This window comes from Melanerpes formicivorus, unplaced genomic scaffold (assembly GCF_026170545.1).
Source record: "Melanerpes formicivorus ecotype bairdi unplaced genomic scaffold, bMelFor1.0.p_v2 SCAF_43, whole genome shotgun sequence".
NCBI lineage: Eukaryota > Metazoa > Chordata > Aves > Piciformes > Picidae > Melanerpes > Melanerpes formicivorus.
This window is the reverse complement of record NW_027142395.1, coordinates 3,356,060-3,381,309: the sequence shown is the minus strand read 5'-3', so window position 1 is coordinate 3,381,309 and position 25,250 is coordinate 3,356,060. Positions and strand designations below refer to the sequence as shown.

Genomic DNA, 25,250 nt, shown 5'->3' with positions numbered 1-25,250 from the left:
CCACTGAGGAGCAGGGGGCCGCCCCCGGCGGAGCGCCCGGGCGGGGCCTGCGCGGGTGGGCAGCGGCGGGAGCCGCTAGGCGCCGGGGGGCCCCCCCCGGGACGCGGCCAGGCGCCTGGGGCAGGGCTGACTCAGCCTCGTTGTCCTGCTAGCGAGGTGGTCTCCTAGGGTTGCTGCCCCGCCGCTTCTTCCCCATACGGCCGCTGGTTGAGGGCCGCCGCCTTTCCCGCGTGCTCTGGCCCTGACGGGGTGCCGAGGAGGGAGCGCCCGGTCGGAGGGCGGATGGAGGCTGGCTCGAGCAACCGGCTCACTCTCCCGAACTACCGCACGGGTTGTGCGGGAAGGTCAGGCAGGAGCCTGTTGGCTCTCCCTGGGGGAGAGGATCGAGGTGGGCGCTGCACAGGATGGGCCGTGCGCCAACCTTGGCCTCTCTCTGGCCCCCTCCTCGGTACAGACCGGCATGCCTGTACTCTTTCCGCAGCCCATTTTTTTTAGTTCCCTTGCAAATCAGGATTTTTTTCTGATCTTGCCTGAAGTTCGGAAGGGGAGGCTGCCGTAGGGAGAAGCACCCACTTTGCCCGAAAGTCGTCAACTTCAGCATTGGAGATTAAAGCAATTTAAAGTTCAACTTTTGCGGAAGGTCATTTGTCCAGAATAAACTGGGAGGTTGGAGCCGTGCGTTCACCGAGGCCATGGTAGGGATATTATGAGATGAATGGGTCTTGCAGAGCTGCCGTGACCCATAGGTAGTCACACACTTTGCACCGTAGCTCTGGACGGAGTGGAGCAGCAGGTGCACGTGCTTGGGTGTCACGTTTGCAGCGGGCTCCTCAGTCCCTCCGGCGGAGCAGAGCTCGGAGTGTGGCTCAGGTAACCCGCCTCGTTCAGTCTCTTATGAAAGACTGCCTGAAGTATTAAAAGTAATTGGTATGTTGCTTTTCTGTTACATAAGAGGATCTTCCTCGTGCACATGTTGATTTGGGCAGAATTTTAGTGATTGTATTTTGTTTGGATTATGGTTTAGGGAGGCAAAATGTTCCACAGATTCTGGAGCACAAACCACGCTTCATACTCCTGCTATTTGTTTCAAATGTAGGTTGCAGAGTCATCTTGTGTGAATTTTCATCTGTGAGCTAGTAAATGCTTTTTTTAATTCTTGTTGGGAAAAAAAAAACACCAAAAATCAAAAGGTTGTAAAAGCTCAAGTATTCCCTACCTGATTATACACGCAATTTCATTTTTCCTATTCTTTTCAGTATAGCCTCCAATTTTCCACTCACTTGCAGTGATCTGAAAGTATCCAAACAAGTTTACTGAAACTGCTTCATTTGCTGGTGCTTTCATAGGAGGACTGCGTAATTTTTAAACACTCATTGCTGGAAAAAAAAAGTATTAAAAATATGATTGCTGGTATAGCAAGTAGTTAATGGTTTTCTACTCAGTAACTCTTGTCCAGTGTGTTCAAGTTACATTAAAAACAAGATTTAGCCAAAATAACAAAATAAGCATTTGTTTCCTAGCAATCAGTATACAAAATTATTTTAACATTGGTATTTAATGTAAACTTTGGCCATATCATTTCGTTGAGCGTTCTCTCTAGGTACAGCCATAAATGCAGACAGCATTTCAATGCCGAGCAGACTGAGCCAAGGAAAAGCCAAGTCTATGTGAATGGCATGCTTAGACTGCAAGAAGGAGAGAAAGCCTGTTCACCAAGTGTTTCTTTCTGTTTGTTTTGTGAATTGACATTTTCTTTGGCTTCAGATACTACAAGTACAGTGGTGCAGCTCTCGATACTTGCACATAAACAGACAAGACTAGAATCTATGTTCAGTTAGTGAAAGTAATAAAATTACCAGTAGAACAAAACACAACATTGTTTTGTAATTAGAATGCAAGAGGGAAAGCCATAATTCTTCCAAGCAAAGGCACAGAAAACTATTGCATGCATGGTCTCAGGAAGAGAGTTGTTTCTCCTTGAAGTTACATTCAAGTAGTAATAAATCCAAGGTGAAGTCTTGCAAATATGGGCAGGAAATATGAAAAAATGGTAAACATTCGTAGATTCAAACTGCAAGACACGGGGTTTGCACTTTGGAATGATCATCTGTTAGCTGGCTCACTACAGAAGTGAATCAGTGTCAAAACACCATGAAACTATTTACCCCTCTAATGCAGACTCTAAATATTATCCTCTAGATGTTGGTTCAAGGTGTGCATATTGTGTTTTATGCAAGCAACTAAGTTCTGAGGTTCTGGTTGGGTTATTAAACTTCAGGCTCATTTGTTTTGAAGTATTATGAACACTGTATTGCAAAACATTGACTCTAGGGTGTGGAGCTGATTCACAAAATGGCACTAGGGATGGTTAAGTGGTTATCAAACTTAAAACTAGAATGTTTATGAGACTTTCTTACGTGGAACATGATTCTGACATGCTGGATCAGAACCTTATTCCCCCTTGTGACAAATAAGTATTTTTTCTGGTCCCATACATAAACCTTGCAACCACTTAAGTTTAGGTATCTTTTGATTTCTGAACCTTACATTACACAGTGTCTTCTGTAAGTGAATTTCTATATGGATTCTTTGAAAGGATGACATATATATTTGACACTTGGAGCAGCTAAAAAGTTCTCATGATATTGTTTATACTGGTTGCAATTCTGAAACATAAATAAATAGATCATCTCCAAATGCTATCCAGATTAATTTAAAAGTAACTTTATCGTTCTTGACATAAAACAGCTTTTAACAGCTTTTTATTTAAGGGGAGGAAGGGAAGAGAGAATGATTGTTCCTGTTCAATGCATGTTATTACTATGCCATGTCTAAAATGTGGCTCTTTCAAGGCTGTGTCTTGTCTTTCAGTGATAGAAGAATGGCAGCTTATCTAAATAGCTTCTAGTACTTGTGTTTTGGTACCTTTGAATGGCAAAAAAATACGGCTTCTTTAGTTACATAAGAAAAATAAGCCTTATGAGAAGGTCCGTGGTTTCCCTTTAAAAACACGACTTCTTTCTAGTTGTTTGGCGCCACAGAGTGGTAAAATTCTGCATTACTCTAATAATCAATTTCAGAGTTTTTGAATTGTAAACTCATCATCTCCCTCTGAAAAAACGTAAAATAAAAAATATTCTACTTCCTGGAGATAGGTGTAGCTCAAGAAGACTAGAATTTCCATCTCAAACCTTACAGTTTCCAACAGTGGGATAGAATATTTCCTTTGAGAGGCATTTTCACATGTGAACATTGATTTGTCAAAACTGTAAAGTCTGTGAACATAAATCCAGTGCTAGGAAAAACAGTGGAAACATACTAAGACATCACAGTAAACATGGCTGTAGCCAGTCAGAGCAGGGGGGCATACAGAATGGTACTCAGTCGGTTGGTATTCATTCTCAGCCAGTGCCCATGGAAGTTAAGTGTCATTACCTAAGATTACCATCCCAGTCTCCAGTTGCTTTGTGGTTCACGGACTTATTGATCAGAAGTTTTGCATTTTGAAACTTCAATGTTAAGGGGTTTATTTTTCTTCCATGAGTTAGTCCAGCTATTTTTGAACAAATATCAAGACCCAAAATATAGTAGGATGATGAGCATCATGGTTTGGATAACTCATTGGACACATCATCTGCTCGTTTCCTTTGATGCCTGTAATTTTTTTGTAGAGACACTGAAAAAAGCAGTGAGAAATTTGTCATATTACATTTAAGTAGTTTCTCTTCAAGAGTGAAGCTACCTACTCTAATAGTTTCATAGAGAAGCCTCTTTCTACCTTGGACCATCCTTCTTACCCTACTTCACACTTCTGGCAGCCTTACTGTATTTTATATGGGGATGTACACTGCACACAATGCACAAGGTGTATTTATATAATGATGCTTCTAGTTTGTTTTTTTATTCTCTGTTTAGCAATTTCTAACACTGTGATTGATTTTTTTGGTCTCTGCAAGATCTGTGGAATACATCAGAGCATAGTAAAGCCATGTCACCAGTAATTCACAGGTCTGTTGCTGCTTACCGATGGAACAGAAATTACAAAATCAGAGTGATTTACCTTTTCAGTATAGTTCAGCCTAATAACACCTTGCCTCATGAGCTGCTCAGAGGTGGTATGTGAGGTAGTTCTAAGAAGTTCTTTTGAATACTGGAAGTGTGGTGCCCTTGGGAGAATAGAGCAATTGATGTATGAGGATCTTGCATGCTATTCTTTCATTTCTTCAGATGCTTCTTTGCTTTACATTGCAGTATGAAGTATGGTTTCTTCAGGTGTTACATGATGGCTCCCTGGCATTCTAACTCCTCTTAACTGGAAAAACTTGTGGAGAGGAAGCCTATTTTGGAAAGTAGAAAGCTGCTGCAAAGTTACCCTTAGTATTACAGAAAATGAGCTGAGATACACAGATCTGAAACCCTGAAAAGGGTTCCCCTGAAATTGGGGAACCTGTAGGAAGAGGATCATACTAAGTGTAAAATGTGCAAGGAACTGGAGTCTTAGCTTGTTGGAGACTTAACTTACACTACATGAGGATGCTTTTTGTGATTTGGCTGCAAGGTTAAATAGCAGAAGCATGCAATCTCTCTTCAAGTTTGAGGTAGTCCATCATTTTGTATAGGGCACTACCACACATGGTACTCAATAATGGTGTCAGTTTCCAAGAAATGGCTGAACACAGAGGGAAGAAATCAACCAACAGAAAAACTGCAGTTGTTTTTCGTACGCTTCGATATGGTTAAACCTTTTCTCAAGTCCTTTGGCCATGACCATGTCAGAAGTCAGAAGGTACTGTCAAACTTCAGTGTTAAATAATAGAATCATAGAATGCTAGGGGTTGGAAGGGACCTCCAGAGATCATGGGGTCCAATCCCCTGCCAAAGCAGGATTACCTAAGGGAGGCCACACAGGAACCTGTCCAGGTTGGCTTTGAAAGCCTTCAGAGAAAGAGAAACATGACCCCTTTCCTCCTTCAGGGGATTTAGAAGATTGTTGAAACTGATGAACAGATTCTCATGGACTCTACATGCTTTAAATTCCTAAGAAAATCACTGTTAGGTGAAAGTCTAGTGGCAGTGAATGGGTTTAGTTATATTTCTGCCTTTTTCCTTATCAGAACATTTTTCTTAAATCTTTTTGGAAGCAGCTACGTTGAGCTGATCTTTTACAATAACCACTTTTACAGTAACCATTTTCACAAAGTGCACAAGATTTCCCATTTCACAGAATGTTAGGGGCTGAAAAGGACCTTGAGAGATCATCTAGTCCAACTCCCCTTCCAGAGCAAGCCTCTTCCAGTGTTCTGTCACCCTCACAGTGAAATAATTCTTCCTTCTGTTTCCATGGAACTTCCCGTGCCTCAGTTTCCACCCATTGCCTCTTGTCCTGTCATTGGGCATCACCACGAAGAGCCTGGCTCCATCCTCTTGGCATGCACACTTTACATATGTATAAACATTAATGAGGTCACCTCTCAGTCTCCTCCAAGCTAAAGAGCCCCAGCTCCCTCAGTCTCTCCTCATAAGGAAGGTGTTCCACTCTCTTAATCATTTTTGTGACTCTTGCGCTGGGCTCTCTCAAGCAGTTCCCTGAGGTCCTTCTTGAACTGAGGGGGCCAAAATTGGACACAATATTCCAGATGCAGCCTCACCAGGGCAGAGAAGAGAGGGAGGAGAACTTCTCTCGACCTACTGACCACAGCCCTTCTATTACAACCCAGGATACCATTGGCCTTCTTGCCCACAAGAGCACATTGCTGGCTCATGGTCAACCTCCCATCCATTAGGACCCCCAGGGCCTCTCTCCTGCCTGCCATGACTTACCAAAGATGATGGAGAGTGGGCTGGCATTGACCTCTGCCAGCTGCCTCAGCACTCTTGGGTGCATCCCTTCAGGACCCATGGATTAATGGATGTCCAGATGACTTAACTGTTCTCTAACCCAGTCCTCATCAACCAAGGAAAATTTCTCATTATCCTGTCTTTCTCTGGGGCCTTGGCTCCTGAGGACAGTTTTCAGCAGTGTAGTTGGAGACAAGGCACATTCAAGTTTTCTCTCACATAGAGAGCAGCCCCACCACCTCGCTTAGCTGATCCATCTTTCCTGAACAGGACATAGACATCCTTGACCACATTCCAGCCATGTGAGCTGTCCCACCATGGCTCTGTAATTGCCACCAAATCAGAATCCCTGGACCACAGATGGATTTCTAACTCCTCCTGTTCATTCCCCATGCTGCGTGCATTGGTGTACAGACAGTGCAGGGAGCGAGCTGAGCGCACCGAGCCCACCCTGCAGGGGTGGGAGGCGTGATCCTCAATAACACCAGGACACTGCCCCACTGGTGCAAGCCCAGCAACAGCCCCACCCCCCTTCAACTCTAGTTTAAAGCTCTGTGAATGAGTCCTGCTAGTTCTTGTCCTAGAATCCTTTCCCCACTGCGAGGTAAGTCTCTCCCCACGTGCTACCATCCATCCTGGCACCTACAAACCCAGGCATTATCAAAGAACCCAAAGCCCTGCCTGTAGCACCAGCCTTGGAGCCAGGTATTTACAGACTGGATATTTCTACTAGCTTACATATTGTGGTAATTGTATTGCCAGATACAATTCAGGAATTCACGGAAAGACCATCCCATTTGACAGCCTATTGCAAATTCTCTTACTTGTTACATGCAATTCAAATGGGACCTGGGAGGATTGTGAAAGTCACACAATGTATTTGCTGAACACTTACAAATAAAACACTTAAAAAACCCACTGAAAAGTAAGCTGCTCTGGCTTTAAAAAGAAAATGCTTCTTGGGTTTTGTTCAGCATTTTACAGTTTAAGGAAATGTGGGAATGGTGACACATTAAGAACTGATTAATAAGGACTGATCAAGAAAGATGGTTAAGTGCAAGCAAACAAATCACAGAATCATAGAGTGCCAGGTGGGAAGGGACCTCAAGAATCATCTATGATCTGGTCCAACCTAGGTAATAGAAATTTAAATTAAGTGGAGGGCTCTTTTCAAATTATTTTTATTGGATTTTTGCAAAGTGTTTTTTTCATGCCCTTTCTGCTCCTTAGGGAAAAAAAGGGAACGAAAGAGGGAAGGATTCCTGCCTAGAGGAGCATGATTGGGATTGGAAGCTTCGCTGACGTTTGCGTTCTCTGGCTCCGAAAAAGCAGCCGTCTCTTGCCTGCAGCCCCTGTGGTCAGCGAGGGCGCACGACAAACGGCGGTCATTTAAAACTGCTGAGGAAACTCGGGAACCGAGGAGGGAGTGCAACTGCTCAGAAACACGAGCTAGTGCCATCATGAGACACATCAAAGCTACCACCAATTTTTCCCAAAGCTAAGAGTACACATTAAAGTAAGGAAAGCTAGTCGTGCCTCAGGGGCCGGCGGCTCTCTCGTTGATTTATCTTTTAGTGAACGCCAGTATTTTCCAAACAAACCCAGCTACATATTGCGGCCACCGCCGCGGCGCAGTCGGATAGCGAACAGGGCTGGTCACCGTTGCGCCGCAGTAACCTCGGCAGAAACCGGCCGGGGCCCCCAGCAGCACCAACCCACGCGGTCCGATCCGCCGTGAGGCGGCGCGGGACTCTGCTGCCGGGGGCCGTGCCGGAAGCCGGGAGCAGCCCTGGAGCGGTCCCCACGCCCTGATTGGCGGCGGGAGGCACGTGGCGTGGGCGGGGCGGTGGGGACCGGAAGGCAAGCGGCGCCTGCAGGTGAGTGTGCCGCCGAGTGACCGGCGAGCCTCCGTTTCTCTTTTTGCCTTTTTTTCTCTCTACCGCGGCTTCCCATGGAAGGGTTCTTGCGGACGGCTGCTCTACTTCCGCTTCCCCGGATCTGCGCTGCCGCCCGCCGTGAGGCCGGGCAGGGGAGCCCCCGGGATCTGCGCTTGAGTCGGCGGCGGGTGCGACCCGCTCGGCCTGGTTGTGCGCTGGGAGCTGCTGTGGGTTCGGGGTTACTCGGCGGTCTCGGACGGTCAGGGAGAACGTGAAGCGCTTGTTCCGCAGCGGGGCCCGTGAGACGCTGTAAATCAGGCTCTTCCTAGGCCGCTCGAAGGCTGTCGGGGCTCGCGTGTTGGCCATCCAGCATGGGCATCGGCACGTTGGTGATTGCCGTCGTGTGGCCGTGTTGATTCCCCTCCTGCCTGGGGAAAAAGGTCGAGGCCACTTGTTTTTAGAATAAAAGGAATTACACTGAGTATTGTCAGCTTGGACCAGATAATCCACTGGGAGGTCTTATCGTCAGTGTACGTGGAGGGAGGGTGCAAAGAAGGTGCAGCAGGACTCGTTTTCAGTGTTGCTTAGTGTTACGACAGGAGGCCATGGGCACAGACGAAAACACAGGAGGGTTCCTCTGAACAGCAAAAAGCACTATATGTGTGAGGGTGTTCCAGCACTGGCACAGATTGTCCATAGAGGTTGTGGAGTCTCTATCTTTGGAAACATTAAAAAGCTGCCTGGCTATGGTCCTGTGTCCAGTTGTCCTAGTTTGAGCAGGGGATTGAACCCAGTGACCTCCAGAGCCCCTTCCAACCTCAGCTCTTCTGTGATAATGACCAGTGAAACTAGTGCACCTAAAATTGTCATTACCTTAAGGCAGAACAATAATTTACTCTTTGCAACATCCATCATAGCAAATGCAGACAAAGCTGCTTTGCTCCACAGTTCTACCTCTAATGCAACTGCAGCGAGTTGCAATCAGTGCAACAGAGCAATGGAAGTTATGTGATGGTGTACTTTCACCATCGTGGTACTTTCAAACTGTTATATAGAGGCATGCCACAGACTACATAAAGGGTGCAGTAAAAACTCCACTGACAAAGTTTGTTGTTCATCCAGAAAGTCCTGTTTTCTCTGTGACTTCTATGTTGTGCCATGAAGGCTGGGTGAGTTTTGGGCAAAATGCTTCAGATAATTGAAGTTTGTGATGAGAGCTATTATGAAAAAAATACAGATTGCACAGATAATGCAATAAACATTATTTCAGGATGGTAGAGAAAACATTATCATAGCAAGTGTTTGTAATTATGCTTTTAAAACTTTTTTTTTAGCAGGTTTCTCAATCAGCTAAAATGGTTTTAAAGAAGAAGAAGGAAATTCAGGTGGATGCACTTTTTCTTGACCAACAACATCTCGAAAAACTTCAAAGTAAGCTGAATGTGTTTGTCTGGACTGTGTGATTTTTTTTCTCTGTTTAATGACTTTGTGTGACTACTGGAATCAATACATTTTTTTCCCCATTATTTTTTATGTTTGGTGGTTTTGTCTTGTGGGTTTTAAATGTTTGTGGTTTATTTTTATTTTGTAATGACAATTACTTGTTACCTTGACAGAATTAGAAGAATTCTTTAGAATGCCCTATCTTTGGTTGGAAAGCTCTTTTATTTCATCATTCATGGGAAAGTGATAGGAACTCCTACTTGTAGTCCCACTTGCTGTGCTACACAAAGCACTAGCTTTAGTATGTGGGATAGTTCTGAGTTTTAAAGAATCACAGAACAGTTGTGGTTGCAAGGAATCTCTAGACGTCATTTTGAGTGCATTTTCCTCATCTGTATTTCCTGTAGTGAACTCTATTTAAAGATACTGTTCAAACACTCTTTTGTGTTGTGTCGTTTTTCAAAAATTATTACAAATTATTGTTTAATGAGATAAACTTACAGTGATCTTTACTTAAAAAAAACCACAAACAACAACATAAAAACCATACTGGAGAGCGTCTAGTGAAGGGTTACTGATGATGAAGAATCCTCTCCTATGAGGAAAAGCTGAGAAAGCTGGGACTTCTCAGTGTGATGAAGAGAAGGCTTAGGGGAACTTAGCAATGTGTAAAATACATCTGGAAAGGAGGACATAAAGCAAACAGACAGGGGCTTTTGTCTTGTGTTGAACAGTGATGGGACAGAAGGCATGGGCACAAACTAAACCACAAGATGTTCTGAGCACTGGCACAGGTTTCCCAGGGAAGTTGCTGGTGTATGAGAAGCTCAACATGAGCTCTCAATGTGCACTTGCAGCCCAGAAAGCCAATCCGATCCTGGGCTGCATCAAGAGAAGTGTGGCCAGCAGGTCGAGGGAGGTGATTCTCCCCCTCTACTCAGCCCTGGTGAGACCCCACCTGGAGTACTGCGTCCAGTTCTGGAGCCCCTATTACAACAGGGATCTGGACTGTAGCTGTGCTGTAGCGTGTCCAGAGAAGGGCCACAAGGATGATCAGAGGGCTGGAGTACCTCTTCTACGAGGACAGACTGAAGGAGTTGGGGCTGTTGAGTCTGGAGAAGGCTCCGAGGTGATCTAATTGTGGCTTTCCAGTATCTGAAGAGGGCCTACAAGAAGGCTGGGAAGGGACTTCTCAGGATCTCAGGTAGTGATAGGACTAGGGGGAATGGAATGAAGCTGGAGGTGGGGAGATTCAGGCTGGATGTGAGGAGGAAGTTCTTCACCATGAGAGTGGTGAAGCCCTGGAATGGGTTGTCCAGGGAGGTGGTTGAGGCCCTGTCCCTGGAGGTGTTTAAGCCCAGGCTGGATGAGGCTCTGGCCAGCCTGATCTAGTGAGACCCCACCTGGAGTACTGCATCCAGTTCTGGAGCCCCTATTGCAAGAGGGATATGGACGTGCTGGAATATGTCCAGAGAAGGGCCATGAGGATGATCAGAGGGCTGGAGCACCTCTCCTATGAGGACAGACTGAAGGAGTTGGGGCTGTTCAGTCTGGAGAAAAGAAGGCTCTGAGGTGACCTATTGTGGCTTTCCGGTATCTGAAGAGGGCCTACAAGAAGGCTGGGGAGGGAATTCTCAGGATCTCAGGTAGTGATAGGACTAGGGAGAATGGAATGAAGCTGGAGGTGGGCAGATTCAGGCTAGATGTGAGGAGGGAGTTCTTCCCCATGAGAGTGGTGAAGCCCTGGAATGGGTTGTCCAGGGAGGTGGTTGAGGCCCCGTCCCTGGAGGTGTTTAAGCCCAGGCTGGATGAGGTTCTGTCCAGCCTGATCTAGTGTGGGGTCTCCCTGCCCATGGCAGGGGGGTTGGAACTAGATGATCCTTGTGGTCCCTTCCAACCCTGACATACTATGATACTAAGTTGTGGAGTCTCTCTTGAAGGTATCAAAGCAGTCTGGCTGTAGTCCTGGGCGGCCTGCTCTAGGTGTGTTATAAATATTATAGTGATGCATGAGCTGCAGAGGTCATAATAGATATATTAATTTATGTACAAACTATGCCACAAATAATTTACAGTTGGTATTTACAGGCGCCGGTATTCAGTTGGAAGAACCAGCTTTACAGAATGTATATATATGGGCAATTTGAACAATTTAGATTAATTAGAAATTTAGAGGATAAAATTTAATTTGGAAAGAGAGGGCACCTGCAAGCCCACAAACAGCAGCTTGACACAAACTTCAATAGTAACTTTATAAAGAAATACTTGGTTTACTCAAGCGCTAAGAACTTTTGCTGACTGTGTCCTTGATCCTGCGTTTTCAGTCCAGGAATTATGACACGGGTGTGCCGCAATAGGGAAACTGGAAACGGCGCCGACCGCGTGGCTGCTGCTTCTCCCTTCTGGGGAAACGTTCAGAGGCTTTTGCAGCGTTGCCTCAGAAAGGTCTTGCTGCTCAGAGGGGAAAGCCTTGCCGCCGAGGTTTGCAGGGCATGGCAGAACAGCTCCTCAGCGAGAGGGGGGCGACTCCCTCCGCGGCTCCTGGGGTTCAGTCGGGACGGCTGCCGGCTGGACGATGCCATGTCCCCGCTTGTGGGGCTGGAGCAGTCTGGTTGGTGCGGTGCGCACGGGCTGCCGCGGTTCCCTCACTCGGCGATGGGTCAGGCAACGACTGCCTCTGGTCATGGGCTACGGAACGCGGTCCGCTGGGCCTGCACCCAGTACGGCGTCGCCTGCAGCCAGGCAATGGCTAGCGGTGGCTGAGCTGGCTGCTGCCAACGGCAACAGACGTGCGCTCAGGCGAGCAGCTGTGGTTCGAAGCGAGGTGCTCAGGTCTCTGGTTGGATCGCAGGCAAAACAGATCTTTTGGTCATGTGGCGCGTGGGGTAAACACAAGCACGAATACGGGCGCTTGTTTACCAAATATTTACGACAACGAATACTAGTCGAATGAGCAAGCTTTGTAAACAGAGTAATTAATGATGTGGTGTTTTACCAAATACAGTATAAGCGTACGCAGCAAACAACGCAGGCACCGGTAAATCCTGTGAACCTTGTTTACCACAGAGGTGGAAAACACACCCAGGCAGGCTGTTTAGCTGGCCTCGCGGACGCCATGTCCCTTTGTTAACTTGGCGCCAAAATCCCCCACTTCAGAAAGGAGGGGGAAGAGGGGCTTTGAGCGAAACACGCAGGGACGTGTCCTGGCAATATTTGGGACATAATTTTGGACTTAAGCGTCATTCACCACAAGGTGACACTACTTGAGCCGGGTGAATTTGATCAGATGACCTCCAGAGGTCCCTTCCAGCTTCAACCATGCTGTGATTGTGTGAGACTTCTTCACACTGAAGATGCAGCCTACTAGTGTGTTGCTGTGAAACAGGTGGGTTTTTAATTGTTAGAAAAAAACAAAACCCACGGTGCTAAGGTGTTGTAACTTAAGGGATTGTGGCACCAGTAGGTTTAACAAAGCAGGAGAACCCCCTAAGAATTAAGCAGTGATTTTTTTTTTAATAATAAATTAGAAATTCTGTAATTCCTTTCTAAAAAGAGTCTCCTTTTCCACATGTAGGGTTTTCAAAGGATGGAGAGCAAAATCTGGCATCTCTGCTTTTACACTGTGCACAGCTAAGCAATGGCATCCAGCAGATCCAGTGTATTAAACAAGTAAGACTTAACTGTTATTGTGTTTTTTGCTTAATGACTGTCATGTGCCTTAACCCTTGACAACTATTAATTTGAAGCAATTCTGAAACTTTATAATTTTTTGAGCATTCCTAGCAGCAGGTAAAAAGCGGTGGGTAAGGCTGCATGTGCAAATGTAGTTCTATTACTTAAATTAGCAAGGTCTACAGTACTGAAGATGATGGAAGGGAAGCGATACCAAGTTTTGTATTTTGTCTGTCTTTCTTTTGATACTAGAAGTGTTCTTGGAATATTATTCAACACTTAAAACTCAGTGGGATATGTTAAAGAGAGGACAGTTTTGCACCATACCCGTGGATGAGAGGAAGTTCTGCCTCAGTTAGTGATGAAAGTATATAGAGATTTTCTAAATCATGTGTTCTATTGATTATAGATTATACCATTGGTGAAGAAGATGGATCAAAACTCTCCATGTGATCCCATGATTAAAGCTTGTTTGGATATTTTGGGAGAGATGTATTTTTCACTGAGTATGAAGAATCCCTTAAAAAAAGTATTAGCAAGGTAAAAACCTGAATAGTAAGCCTTTATGTTTTTTTTTTCAACTGCACTTCTACCTAGAAATTAGTAACTATTCATGTGCTACTAATTGCTGTGGTTTAATGACTTAAAATTTATGGTACTGGTAAGTGAATATGTACTGTTATTCTTTCTTGCTTTGTTAAAAAGTTTAAATAATACAATATGTATAATTGGATAAATAATTTCAAAGTATTATTTAAATCCATTTCTTTACTGGAAAGATGCCATAGTGTGTAATAAACACTTTGAATTTTAAAATCCAATATTAGAGTAGAAATTTGAAATACTTCTGATTAAAAAAAATCTCAACTCTGACAACATCGAGAGAGGGCTCTTCAGAGGAGTTACAACTAAACTGTGGTTTCTTCTACCTGTTTTTATCACATTTTTTTCTGTTGCAAAATTACTGTATTTCTTCAGTGAATTTATTACAGCCTTAACAGTTGCAATCCAGTGCTTGTCTGTCTTCATTTTAATGTCCCGAAAGTTTTGCTGTCCTGAGAGATGCAAGACTTCCATCCTGTATTTGATTACGTGCTAGAGCTTTATACTTTTCTGACAGGCTTTCTAGCTCCAAAATTAGAACATGCCTGCTTTTTTTAAAACAGAATATGTTTTCATGCAGGAAGCAACATCTATCATAGAATCAAAATTGTCAGGGCTAGAAGGGACCTTGAGGATCACCTTGTTCCAGCCCTGCTGCCATGGGCAGGGACACTTCACACTAGATCAGGTTGCTCAGAGGCCCATATAGCCTGGCCTTAAAACCTCCAGGGATGGGACTTCCACCACCTCCCTGGGCAACCTCTTCCAGTGTCTCGCTACCCTCATGGTGAAGAATTTCTTCCTAACATCCAATCTGAATCAACCCATTTCTATTTTTGTGCCATTCCCCCTAGTTCTATCACTACCTGACACCCTAAAATGTCCCTCACCAGCTTTCTTGTATCCTTTATGATACTGCAAGGCAACGAGTAAGGTCTTCTCAGAGCCTTCTCCTCTCCAGACTGAACAGCCCCAATTATCTCAGTCTGCCTCCATAGGAGAGGTGCTTCAGCCCTCTGATCATCCCCGTGGCCCTTCTTTGGACTCATGTCTATTACTGGAGTTTTAGCTGATAATGACTTTGAGTATGAGCTAACTGATTGTGCTAATTCTTATTGTTGCAGTTCACTAAATTGTCTTCCGGAACAGTTTATGACACTAGCTGTACAAAGCTTTGCATGCTGCCTTAGGGAGGAACTGAAAACCACAGATGTGTATTTGTACAGAAAAGTGTTGGACAGTCTTGCTTCCTGCATGGAGGACTTCAACTTAGGTATGATGACATGGAGCATCCTGAATTCTGTTTTAACTGGTTCAGTATTGTCTTGGTGCAGCACATAAAGTAATTTTACACTTGATGAAAAATAGATAGCTTTGGCTAGTATTCAGTAGTTAAAATGTGTTTTCTTTCCTCTAGGTAGAACAAGTATTAAGAACCTCTTTGAAGAAGGTAAAGTTATACTTATAGTAATACAGTTTCACTGTAGATTACTGGTGGGTGTGTGTGTGAGAAGAAATAACATGAGGTAGGCATAAAGATCTATCAGATCTAATTTCCTTTTGGTTAATTTTTCATAACTAGTGCCCTCACATACTACTTTTTTATGTCACAGACTTTACCTTGGTTTGTACCTTTAATTTCCAGGAGTCAAAATTGCTTTATTGATCAGTCCTACATACAAATCTGAAAATTTACCAGTGAGTGATTCTCAAAAGGCTAGGGCAGTTGATGCTACCTTAAGTGAAGTGTTTTCTGTTCTGTGCCCCATGATGAAATTGAATGAGGTAGTGGTGAGCTGCTAACTGCCAGTCTTGACTGTAGCAAGTCTAGGCCTTCTATGGTAGGGATTTTGTTTGGCAATAATTTGGAGAAGTCTCCTCTCTTAGTAATATGGGGTAATTTGACATACTGTGTTCTCAGCGTGCAATTAATTTTCACAGCTTCCTGTGGACCTTCTGTTATTGCTCTGTCCTTAGCTCTTGGTCATTTTCACTGTGGAACCAGAACTCTCAATAGCTCACAGGATTAGGCCAAGTGGGTTGGAAACCCACTTGTTTTGTACCAGACTCTTGCAAACCAGTTTGAGATTGGGCTTTATCATTGCTTCTTTGGTTCTGCACTCAAATACCAGTTCAATTTGTTCATGGAGTGGAGGAAACACCACTATATGGATAACTGTTCATTGTGTCTGCTTGTGATGTGTATTGCTTTGCTGGAATTCTTATGTTCAGCTTCTCTTTTAAATAAATCCATATCATACTTATTTTCACCAGTTCTTCAGTTTCTGCAGAAGTCACTACTTGACATACAGGAAGAAAGCAGGCAAGTGAATTGAATATAAGCTGTGTTTTGTCTGTTTTTATTTCACTCTGGCAAGATAGTCTGGTACGGTTTGGAATATCACTTTGATAACCATACACAGATGAAAGATGGAAATGTTATTTTACAATTATATGTATATTTAAATTTAAAAAGGCTGCTGCTGAGTGGCTTTGGGTTTTTTTATATGTGTCAGTATGATGATATAAGAGAGGATAAGAAGAAAATTAAAGGTGGTAACATTTAAGGTACTGATACTGTGCTAGAGCTACTACTGTCATGGGAGGCTTTTGGATTGTGATTTTATTAATTGAGCTGTGACTAGACAGTTATTAAAATTCAGGTAGAGTAATACTCTTTCACTTTCCATGAGTGTTTAATTCAGTATTGATATCCTGTTCAGTCTGTTTACAGCAGTCATCATTTAATTTCTTGACATTTCGTAAAAAGAAGCCTCTTCACTGTGTTGTCTCATCAGATACCCTGAGGAGAAGGGTCCTTAATTGAATGTCTTATACGTTAAAAGCTTACATGTTGTCTGTCTTTATGTTAGAAAAAAGTCTAGTCATAGAAATATGTTTTACATGTGTAGGAAAAATGAGAAAGGAGCAACACTGTGTTTATTGGTCTTTTAGGAAAGTTTCTGGAAAAGATCAGCTCTGCTCAGAATCAAATAAGTGAAAATTTGTCACAGGAGCCTGCAGAAATTGTAGCAAACTATGTCATTATGTTTGTAAATGTCATTTTAAAACACTGCCCTTGAGTTCTTTCGGTTTCCTTATAGTTATCTATCTTGTCAACTCAATAAATTAGTTTTAACTATTAATTCTCTCTGAAGTGGGCCAAATATAGTTTTCTGTGGATGGTGAAAAATAGTCTTCCTAATAATGTCCATGCCTCTCGTCTGTTTTCCACAGAAAGAAGCATGGAAATCATATTGTTCAGACTCAGTTGATGCATGATTTATTGACAGGCATTAAAGTGTCAATGATGCTTGTACAGAAACTACCAGAAAACATCCAGGGAAGTCTTTGGAAACACCATGAGTCTTCTGTGTGGCAAAGTATGTGCAGCTTACTGAAAAGCTCCACAAACTTCCTAATGGATGGTAAGTGTAGTAACAGTCAAACCCAAATATTTTCAGTCAGTGTGTCTTTGCAGTAAACACGCGGTTTGTATGAAAACTTAGTTTAGCTTGAATGGAAGTAGGAGCAGCTGAGATTAATGGTAATGGAGCAGTAGTAGGTCTTATGATTTGTAGGTCATGATTTTGTTCTACTACAAAAAAACCAAGGTATTTCCCCTTACTTGCTCTTACTAATAAATTAGAAACTAACAGAAATACTTTTGAGACTCACTGAATGTCTGTGCCTACAAAAAAATTATGTATCCATATCAATTATGCTGTCAGAACTATTTATTAGTGCAGTATAACTAATTATGCTTACTTCTTACACAGATATTTTTGTACAGTGGAATTTAATATCATGTTAATATAAATTTAATGTAAATGTCCATAGACTGTGCCACAATCCTCCTCTCTCTGGGCCAGTCTGTAATTTTTATCTGTTAAGAGATATGAATAGTGTCCTGTTACACTAGAGCATAAATCAATTAATTCTTGCTGGGCAGGCACACATGATGGATTTGTGAGCATACAGTAGCAAGCAGTCTAGGAAAATTCAGTACCATATTTATAAGTTTGACATATATTTCTAGAACAGAAGGTTTGCTGCACTCTAATGAAAAATATCTTTCTCTGCCATGTAGCAAGTCTCCTGCAAACTGTCCAGTCTGCCTCAGGCCTGGCTGTTATTCTGTTTGCTAAGGCTATGTATGAGCCAGTTGAAGAATTACCTTCCTTGGTAAGTGCATTTCTTCGCTGAAGACTGAAATGTCATCGTGTTGTTAAGCAGTGCTACCAATGTTGTTCAGAGGCTCTGGTGATGCAGCTAGTGGGACTTGCCAACCTCCATCAGTCCTTTGCTGGAGTGTAAATCCTTTATTCTCTCCTTGCTGCAGGAAATAAGACTAGAGTTTTGAATTAGAGAAAAACAGTGTACAAAAAGATGTCTTCACATGTAGGATTCTCATTTATGCACAAAATGCCTTTTCTCTTGTGCTATGCTGTTTTGTTATTACAGATCAGTGACTTGCTTCTTGGCTCAGTGAAACTCACAGGTGTGCCAGCATGGTTTGTGAGGAGCTGTGGAACTCTGTGTATGGAAGAAATCCCTGACTCAGTTCTTATTTTTCTTTGCCATGGAGCACTGGCTATGCTGGAATGGAAGAATGGCAACATGGGTGAAAATGGAGAGAAACTCTTACTAGATATTGCAGCAGTCTTGTTGTCTTTGAGTTCAGAGTAAGCCTGTCTTTTGATTTGTTTGCATGGCTCATATGGTCCTGTTGGAACATCTCTTTGATGTTTTCAATGTAATTATATTAGTTTCTTTGACAGATAATGTAATCTTTTTAATACATCCAGAATAACTCTCTCAGTTTGAAAAATATGATGTCTTGATAGGGCCTAGATAGTTCAAAGTTGCAGTTTTCCCCTGCATGCTAAAATAAAACATCAGCTGCTGTGCTTTTGAAATTACAGAGGAAAACAAAATGTGCCAATGACTAGAATTACTTGAGGTAGCATGGATTAAATTATTTTTTCTGGTTGCAAGCATTGATTGCTGTGACTACCAACACTATTGCATAGGAGATTAAAATGTGTATTTAGTTCAACCTTTGTTCCTGCCTTGGAGGTAATTTTTATGATTTTGTTTTTGCCCACATGGTACTGAGATTTATGGTTTTATATGGCAGGAAAACATTTTCCTTCTACTTTCAGGAAGCGTGCAGTAATATAACATTGCTCAAAGATGTGGGTATTAATTTTAATTGTTGTTTTTAAAAAGCAAGCCTAGTAGCTTGTCACTTTTCTTTTCTGGGTATTTAGGAGTTGTAGCTATGAGCAGTTAACAGCATGTTAGGTAACTACCTATCAGGTAACTTTGCAACATCCAGTTTGCCACCTCCTTTTTGTGTTAACTCTTTGTTCAGCCAGCAGTTAGTGTCTCCTTATGTGTTTTAGTGTGATGTAAACTAATGTGATGAATACTTCTTATGAAATACAATTAATATTTCTTTGACAAAATGGTCAAATGCAAATAATAAACTTTGTTGGTTTGTGGGTTTTTTTTTCTTTTTTTCTTTGTTTGTTTGTTTTGTGTAAAGGTTAAAAGAATCCAGTATGGCAACGTCTTTGTCTAGAATCCTTGCTATTTGGACTAATTCAGCACTGGCTGTCCTGGTTTCATGTTCCCCAAATCTAAAACTCAAACTTAATGGGAATTCTGACCTGATTGGGAAGCTGCTGGAATACGTTTACACACACTGGGAACACCCTGTGGATGCTGTTAGACACCAAACCAAATTGATATTCAAGAATCTTCTTCAGATACACCAAAACACTCTTACGGGATGCAATGAAAAATCAGACCCATTCTTTGCAAGCCTGCTAAAGCATTTACTGAGCTTGGAATGGCATGTAAGAGGGAAATATGCTTCTCTTGGCTGTCTTGTGAAGTGTATGGGCACTGAACATATCCTACAGTTGGACAGAACAATTCCAGCACAAATCTTGGATGTGATGAATGATCAGTCTCTTGCACCCTATGCTAGTGATCTTTTGGAAACCATGTTTACAAATCACAAAGCCCATTTTACTTTGAGCTTTCACGAAAGCACTTGGATTGACCAGTGGCATGACATCTGGGTTTCTCCTCTTTTAGTAGTACTGTGTGAAGGGAACCATGACCAAACTACTTATATAACAGATTACTGTTTACCAAAATTGCTCAAATGTAGCCCTGACAGTCTGAACTACATGATTAGAGTTCTTCAGGCTTCTGCAGTTGCTAATCTGGGTAAGAAAATGCATACTGTACTTGTGATTATGGTTTTTTTTTTTAAAGTGATCTTCTGTTACTATTAATTGTAATAGTAATTTGGGAGAAAAATCCCAGATGGTGGTTGTTGTTGTTAATACTTCAAGGGGAAATTCATAGTACTCATAAGTGTGTCTGCATGCCATAAGCACTAATTGCTGTTCTAACTGTGTGTTCTCTTTACGTACCAAGATTTACATACTGCTATTTTGTTAACACTATTTTTGTGGTTTTACACGGGCATGTCCTGAGACAGGGCTTTACAGATTGTTTTTTGTTGCAAATATGTGGATATGAGAGTTTTGACTGCCTTGTAATTTCTGCATAATTTAGTATAACTCTAAAATCAGGGGGTTTGAGACCTCAAGGTCCTTTTTTGGCATGTTCAGGACAAAGCTTTTTGGAAATCAGGTGATTTAGAACTAAATTTAATCTCTGACAGAAACTGCCTGTTGGGGTTTACTGAGTAAAAAATGAAGGGGGGATATAGGGTCACATGTTGGAAGCATTGGGATTTGCTGACGAGTGTTGCAATTAGTATGTTGTTTAATTGAACTAAAATTCTTACTGGCTTTCATTTTCTTTAGACTCTTGCAGTACTAGAGGAGCTCTTGGAGCATTAATGGCATGCCTAAGAACAGCCAGGGCTCATGGTCACCTGGAACTTTCAAATATCATCAGCAGTGGTCTTGTATCCACTGCATGTATCAAACAGGGTCTAGTTCATCAGCACAATCAGGTAAAGGGACAACTTTTTTTGTATGTCTTTTAGTTAGAAGAATTGCTCTGATCCTAAGTACCGTGTCAGCCTTGTGTTAAGACAAAGATGTTGTAATAGGTGACTGTAACTCTTTTGTGGTTAACATCCGCGTATCTTTCAGGTTTGCATTGATGCTTTAGGTTTGCTGTGTGAAACTCACCGTAGCACGGAAATTGTGTCTGTGGAAGAAATGGAACTAATTCAATTTTTTCTGATGTACAACTTGAATAACCAGTCTCCTTCAGTAAGGCAACAGATAAGTTCTTTACTGAGAAAGGTAATTTCAAACTATAAAGAATGTTTGATGGGTATGTTATAAAGTTGTTTATCTGAAAGAGTAGAAGCTCTAAGACCAGGACTATGTGCAATATATTACTCAACTGAATGGTAGTAGTCATTGCAGGCAAGGATGGCTTCAAGATCAAATTTTTGTTTAATGGTAGAGTGTTACTTTAATCTTTATCAGCATATCATAGAATCATAGAATGGTCTGGGTTGGAAGGTCATCTATTCCAACCCCCTCTGCAGTAAGCAGGGGCATCCTCAATGAGATCGGGTTGCCTAGGCCACTGTTGAGCTTCACCTTGAATATCTCCAGGGATGGGGCCCCAACCACTTCTTTGTACAACCTGTTCTAGTGTTCCAGTACCCTCATGTTAAAGAAGTTGCTTCTAATATCCAATCTAAATCCACTCTTCTCTGGTTTGAAGCCATTGCTCCTCTTCCTGTCACTACAAGCTTTCATAAACAGTTTCTCTCTGTCCTTCTCGTAGGCCCTCTTCATGTATTGGAAGGTTGTTATTAGGTCTCCCTGGAGCCTTCCCTTCTCCAGGCTGAACACCCCCAGCTCTCTCAGCCTGCCTTTGTAGCAGAGGTGTTCCAACTTTACTAATAGCAAAGCTGCATGCTGTGGGAGTTGTGTTGCAGTTGTGGACTAAGTGTGTGTTTATGTAGGCTTACCTGTAACCTGACTTGGAAGACAAGGTAGAGGAGTATTGTGGAGGCTGTTTTGGTACAGTCTGCAGGGATTGAGAATGCAAACATGGAAATTGCCAAGGTCACGTGTAGAAGGACGTGGATTAAGCGAGGAAACCATGTATCTATAAAGAACATTCTGGAAGATGTTATTGGCAAAAGCAAGCAGTGTGGAAGGAGAAAATAATTCATTTGAGATGGGGGAAAAATGAGGGAATAGGTTTGGTGTAAAGAAAAGTCCATCCTTTCCATTCTTGCCTGGTGTAGACTGAGGAACATAACATGGGAAAATTGTGTTGCAGGGAGTGCAATGAGAAAGAAAATAATAGTAGTGGGTTATAAAAGAGGTGAGTGAAACTCTAGACTCTGAAGCTATAAAAATTGCATGCATTGAGGTTTTTAATAGAGAAATGTGTGTTCCACAGAAAATAACTTTTTGCTCATGGCCTGGATAGATCTACACTCTGCTGGGTCAAACATTGGCTGTATGGCTGGGCCCAAAGAGTGGTGGTGAATGGAGTTAAATCCATTTGGCAGCCAGTCATGAGTGGTGTTCCCCAGGGCTCAGTGCTGGGGCAGGTCCTGTTTAATGCCTTTATCAATGATCTGGATGAGGGGATTAAGTGTACCGTCATTAAGCCTGCAGGCTACACCAAGCTAGGTGGAAGTGTTGATTGGCTTGAGGATAGAAAGGCTCTGTAGAGGGATCTGGACAGGCTTGATTGGTAGGCCAATACCAATGGTATGAATTTTAATAAAGCTAAATGCCAGGTTCTGCACTGTGGCTGCAGCAATCCCAGGCAGCATTACAGGCTTGGGAGGGGTGCTCAACAGAGAGGGTCCTGGGGGTGTTAATTGATAGATGGCTGAACATGAGCCGGCAGTCTGCTCAGGTGGCCAGGAAGGCCAACAACATCTTGGAGTGTATCAGGAATACTGTGGCCAATAGGACCAGGGAATTGATTTCACTGCTGTGCTTGGCACTGGTGTGGCTGCATCTTGAGTACTATTTTCAGTTTTGGGCCCCTCACTACAAGAAGGATGTTGACGTACTAGAGTATGTCCAAAGAAGAGCCTAAAGTGTGTCTTATGAGGAGTGGCTGAAGGACCTGGTGTTGTTTAGCCTAGAGAAAAGGAAGGCCAAGGGAAGACCCTATCATTCTCTACAACTACCTGAAAGGAAGTTGTGAAGAGGTGGGAGTATGTCTGATTATCCAAGTAATGTGGTAGGACAAAGGGAAATGGTCTCAAGTTGTGCTAAGGGAAGTTTAGGTTGGATATTAGGAAGAATTTATTTACTGAAGAGGTCATCAGGCAGTGAAACAGCTTGCCTAGGGAGGTGGTGGACTCCCTGGAGGTATTTAAGGGTCACATAGATGTGGTGCTTAAGGATATGGTTTAGTGAAGGACTTGTCTGTATTAGGCTAGTGATTGGACTTGAACTTAAAGGTCTTTTCCAATCTAGGCAATTCTGTGAAAATGTAGAGGTGGGAGGAGAAGACTAAACATGAATTTAAGGAGACGGGTGCAAGAAGGTGTTGGAGGTGAAAGGGGAGGGGGAGAAAAAAGTTGGTCACAAAAGATAGGGGGAGCAAAAAGCATGATTTTTGGAATGTAAAGAGAAAGATTTGTTGTGTGTTACACTGTATGTAATCAATGTGTAAAAAATTACAAGCAATATGATCTGGAAAATGAGCTGAAAATCCCCTCTCCCCTACTTTACTGTCAATGATTCCTGCCTTACCTATGTTTGGCTTTCGTTCTAAAAGTTATTTTGCAGGATACAAGAAAGTTCCCAGGTACTTTATAAATTGGAACAAAATAAAGCCAAGCAGGAGTTACTTGAAAACTCAACCAAAAGGCATCCTTTGGAGATTTTGCAGCAATATAAAGTAAGTAAGAGTGCTAGAGATGCAGATACAAGAGGTGGGATAGTGCATTGCTCTTGAGAACATGCCTGTGTAACTTAGACTGTGTTTGTATTAGGAGATGGTGCAGTGCAGGAGGAAGAAACTTGTAAAGCAAAAGACTGCTGAGGACCTTGTCTACTCTATATGCACTTAGAGAAGTGAATTTTGGCTGAATGTACTGTTGTCTCAAGGATTGAGTAGCATTAGCATTTGCTGGATATCTTTAAGGTTAATTTTTTCCAAAAGCAATAATGGGTTATTTGTTTCCTGATGTGAACTGAAATAGCAGTAAGTGGGGAGCAAATGAAGATGTATCCCCAGTCTTGGGTTTAAAATAGAGATGTGTTGAGCTTCAGCCACCTTATAGCTCTCAAGAATGATAAGTGAGAGAATGAATGTGAGCTCCAGCATGTAGACTTCCATGTAAAGACTTACTTTGTATTTAACCTCTTTTTTTATTTCTTTTTTGTTTCTGTTTTATCTGAAGGGTCTCATAATCAATTTCTTAGTGTTAAGCTGTTTCTTATTTTGAGTTCTGCTTTTCCTCAACTGATTTTCCTGAATTCAGATATTTAGACTTTTTGTTTGTAGGGCAGAAAGTAAACTTAATTTTTTTGCTGTGGTTTTCAGGATTTCATGTCATCTGTGTGTAACAGACTTTTTGAGGTACTGTTCCCTGGTTCATCGCACCCAACCAGATTTTCTGCACTAACTATTTTAGGATTGGTGGCAGAAATATTTTCTGTTCCAGAAGGTGAGAAGACTAATGTATAGCCTGTAGGAATGGAGGTATTAAGGAGATTCTTTCCTGCCAGCTAGTCAGTTTCTGTCAAAGTAAAATGATATTCTTAGTCCCTAAATTCTGTGTCATTTCCTGTGTCACTTCTATTTTACCTGAAGGAAGGCTAGTAAGAATTTTTTGGAAAACAGAAAGTTGCTCTAAAGGCAAAAAGTTATGGTCTGTTGAACATCTTACATAAATTGGGATTTTCTGGCATCGCCTGGGTTTTAGCAAGGTTTTTCAAGGAATTTTTAAATGTTAAGGAAACACTTGGACATGATTTCATATATTTGATAGCTTTAGCCTCCTCTTCTGTTCTAAGATCTAAAGAATATATAATTTAAAACATTGTGACCATAAAAATTCTCGATTGATAGGGCTTGCATATCCCATGATGATATTATAGAAGATAAGGAACAATATAATTGAACATAATTTAATTTGTGAAGTTGTGCTGCTGTTACTTAAATTCTCTTTGCAATGTTATAGCAATACAAATTGGAGATTTATTTGTAAGAGCCTTGGAGTATCGATGGTCTTGCTAAATCTTGTCTCTGTATCATATGACCGACATAGAATGATGTTTCCCATCTTAAATTGTGATGTTAAATGTGTGTGGGTTTTTTTGTTACTGGTTTGGTTTTGTTTATAAGGAAATGAGGTATGTTAGATAAGTTGGTTTTGAGTGTGAAGGAAAAAATGCTGTCTTGGTAGATCTGATAAATCATGAATGCATCACTTATGATTATGAATCTGTGGCATGTTGCTGCCTTTTTAAACACTTTGTTTTAATAAAAAGTTGTATTGAGCATTGTTCATAGTAACACTTCTGGGATTTCAGAAGACTGACATTACTTCTGTAAAGGAGAATTTAGATGCTTTTGTGTTCGTGCTGGAGTGCTGTGGACTTGTTTACATCCTAAAATGTCTGTCGTCTTTGCAGCATTACCTCAGTTGCCAGAAGCTATGGCATCTAACTGAAAAGTAAAAATCCTAACAGCTTGTATATTAGGGAATCATTCCTATGGTAAAAAGAAGCCCCCAAACAACCCCAAAACACACTTTAGTTATAAATGAATTATCTTCTAGTGGTACATGCTGTTAGGAAATGAATTTTTAAGCAAAGC

The 25,250-nt window shown here is 42.1% G+C and overlaps 1 protein-coding gene across 4 annotated transcripts in view; it reads left to right on the top strand.

The window, feature by feature from the left end:
- The first annotated feature begins 7,568 nt into the window (after nucleotides 1-7,568).
- THADA (THADA armadillo repeat containing) overlaps nucleotides 7,569-25,250 on the top strand; it is a 183,847-nt gene continuing 166,165 nt past the window's right edge. For 2 of the 4 annotated variants that reach the window (XM_068158837.1, XM_068158834.1), the window contains exons 1-15: nucleotides 7,569-7,715; nucleotides 9,050-9,146; nucleotides 12,733-12,827; nucleotides 13,240-13,370; nucleotides 14,558-14,706; nucleotides 14,851-14,883; nucleotides 15,708-15,756; nucleotides 16,671-16,861; nucleotides 17,524-17,618; nucleotides 17,898-18,118; nucleotides 18,985-19,676; nucleotides 20,285-20,436; nucleotides 20,579-20,734; nucleotides 23,202-23,324; nucleotides 23,973-24,096. In XM_068158837.1, the coding sequence (XP_068014938.1) occupies nucleotides 9,071-9,146; nucleotides 12,733-12,827; nucleotides 13,240-13,370; nucleotides 14,558-14,706; nucleotides 14,851-14,883; nucleotides 15,708-15,756; nucleotides 16,671-16,861; nucleotides 17,524-17,618; nucleotides 17,898-18,118; nucleotides 18,985-19,676; nucleotides 20,285-20,436; nucleotides 20,579-20,734; nucleotides 23,202-23,324; nucleotides 23,973-24,096 (2,287 nt within the window). In that variant the 5' untranslated portion in view covers nucleotides 7,569-7,715; nucleotides 9,050-9,070. Of the gene's footprint in view, nucleotides 7,716-7,799; nucleotides 8,156-9,049; nucleotides 9,147-12,732; nucleotides 12,828-13,239; nucleotides 13,371-14,557; nucleotides 14,707-14,850; nucleotides 14,884-15,707; nucleotides 15,757-16,670; nucleotides 16,862-17,523; nucleotides 17,619-17,897; nucleotides 18,119-18,984; nucleotides 19,677-20,284; nucleotides 20,437-20,578; nucleotides 20,735-23,201; nucleotides 23,325-23,972; nucleotides 24,097-25,250 lie in introns of those variants that run through there. The other 2 variants (XM_068158835.1, XM_068158836.1) reach the window with 2 other exon arrangements.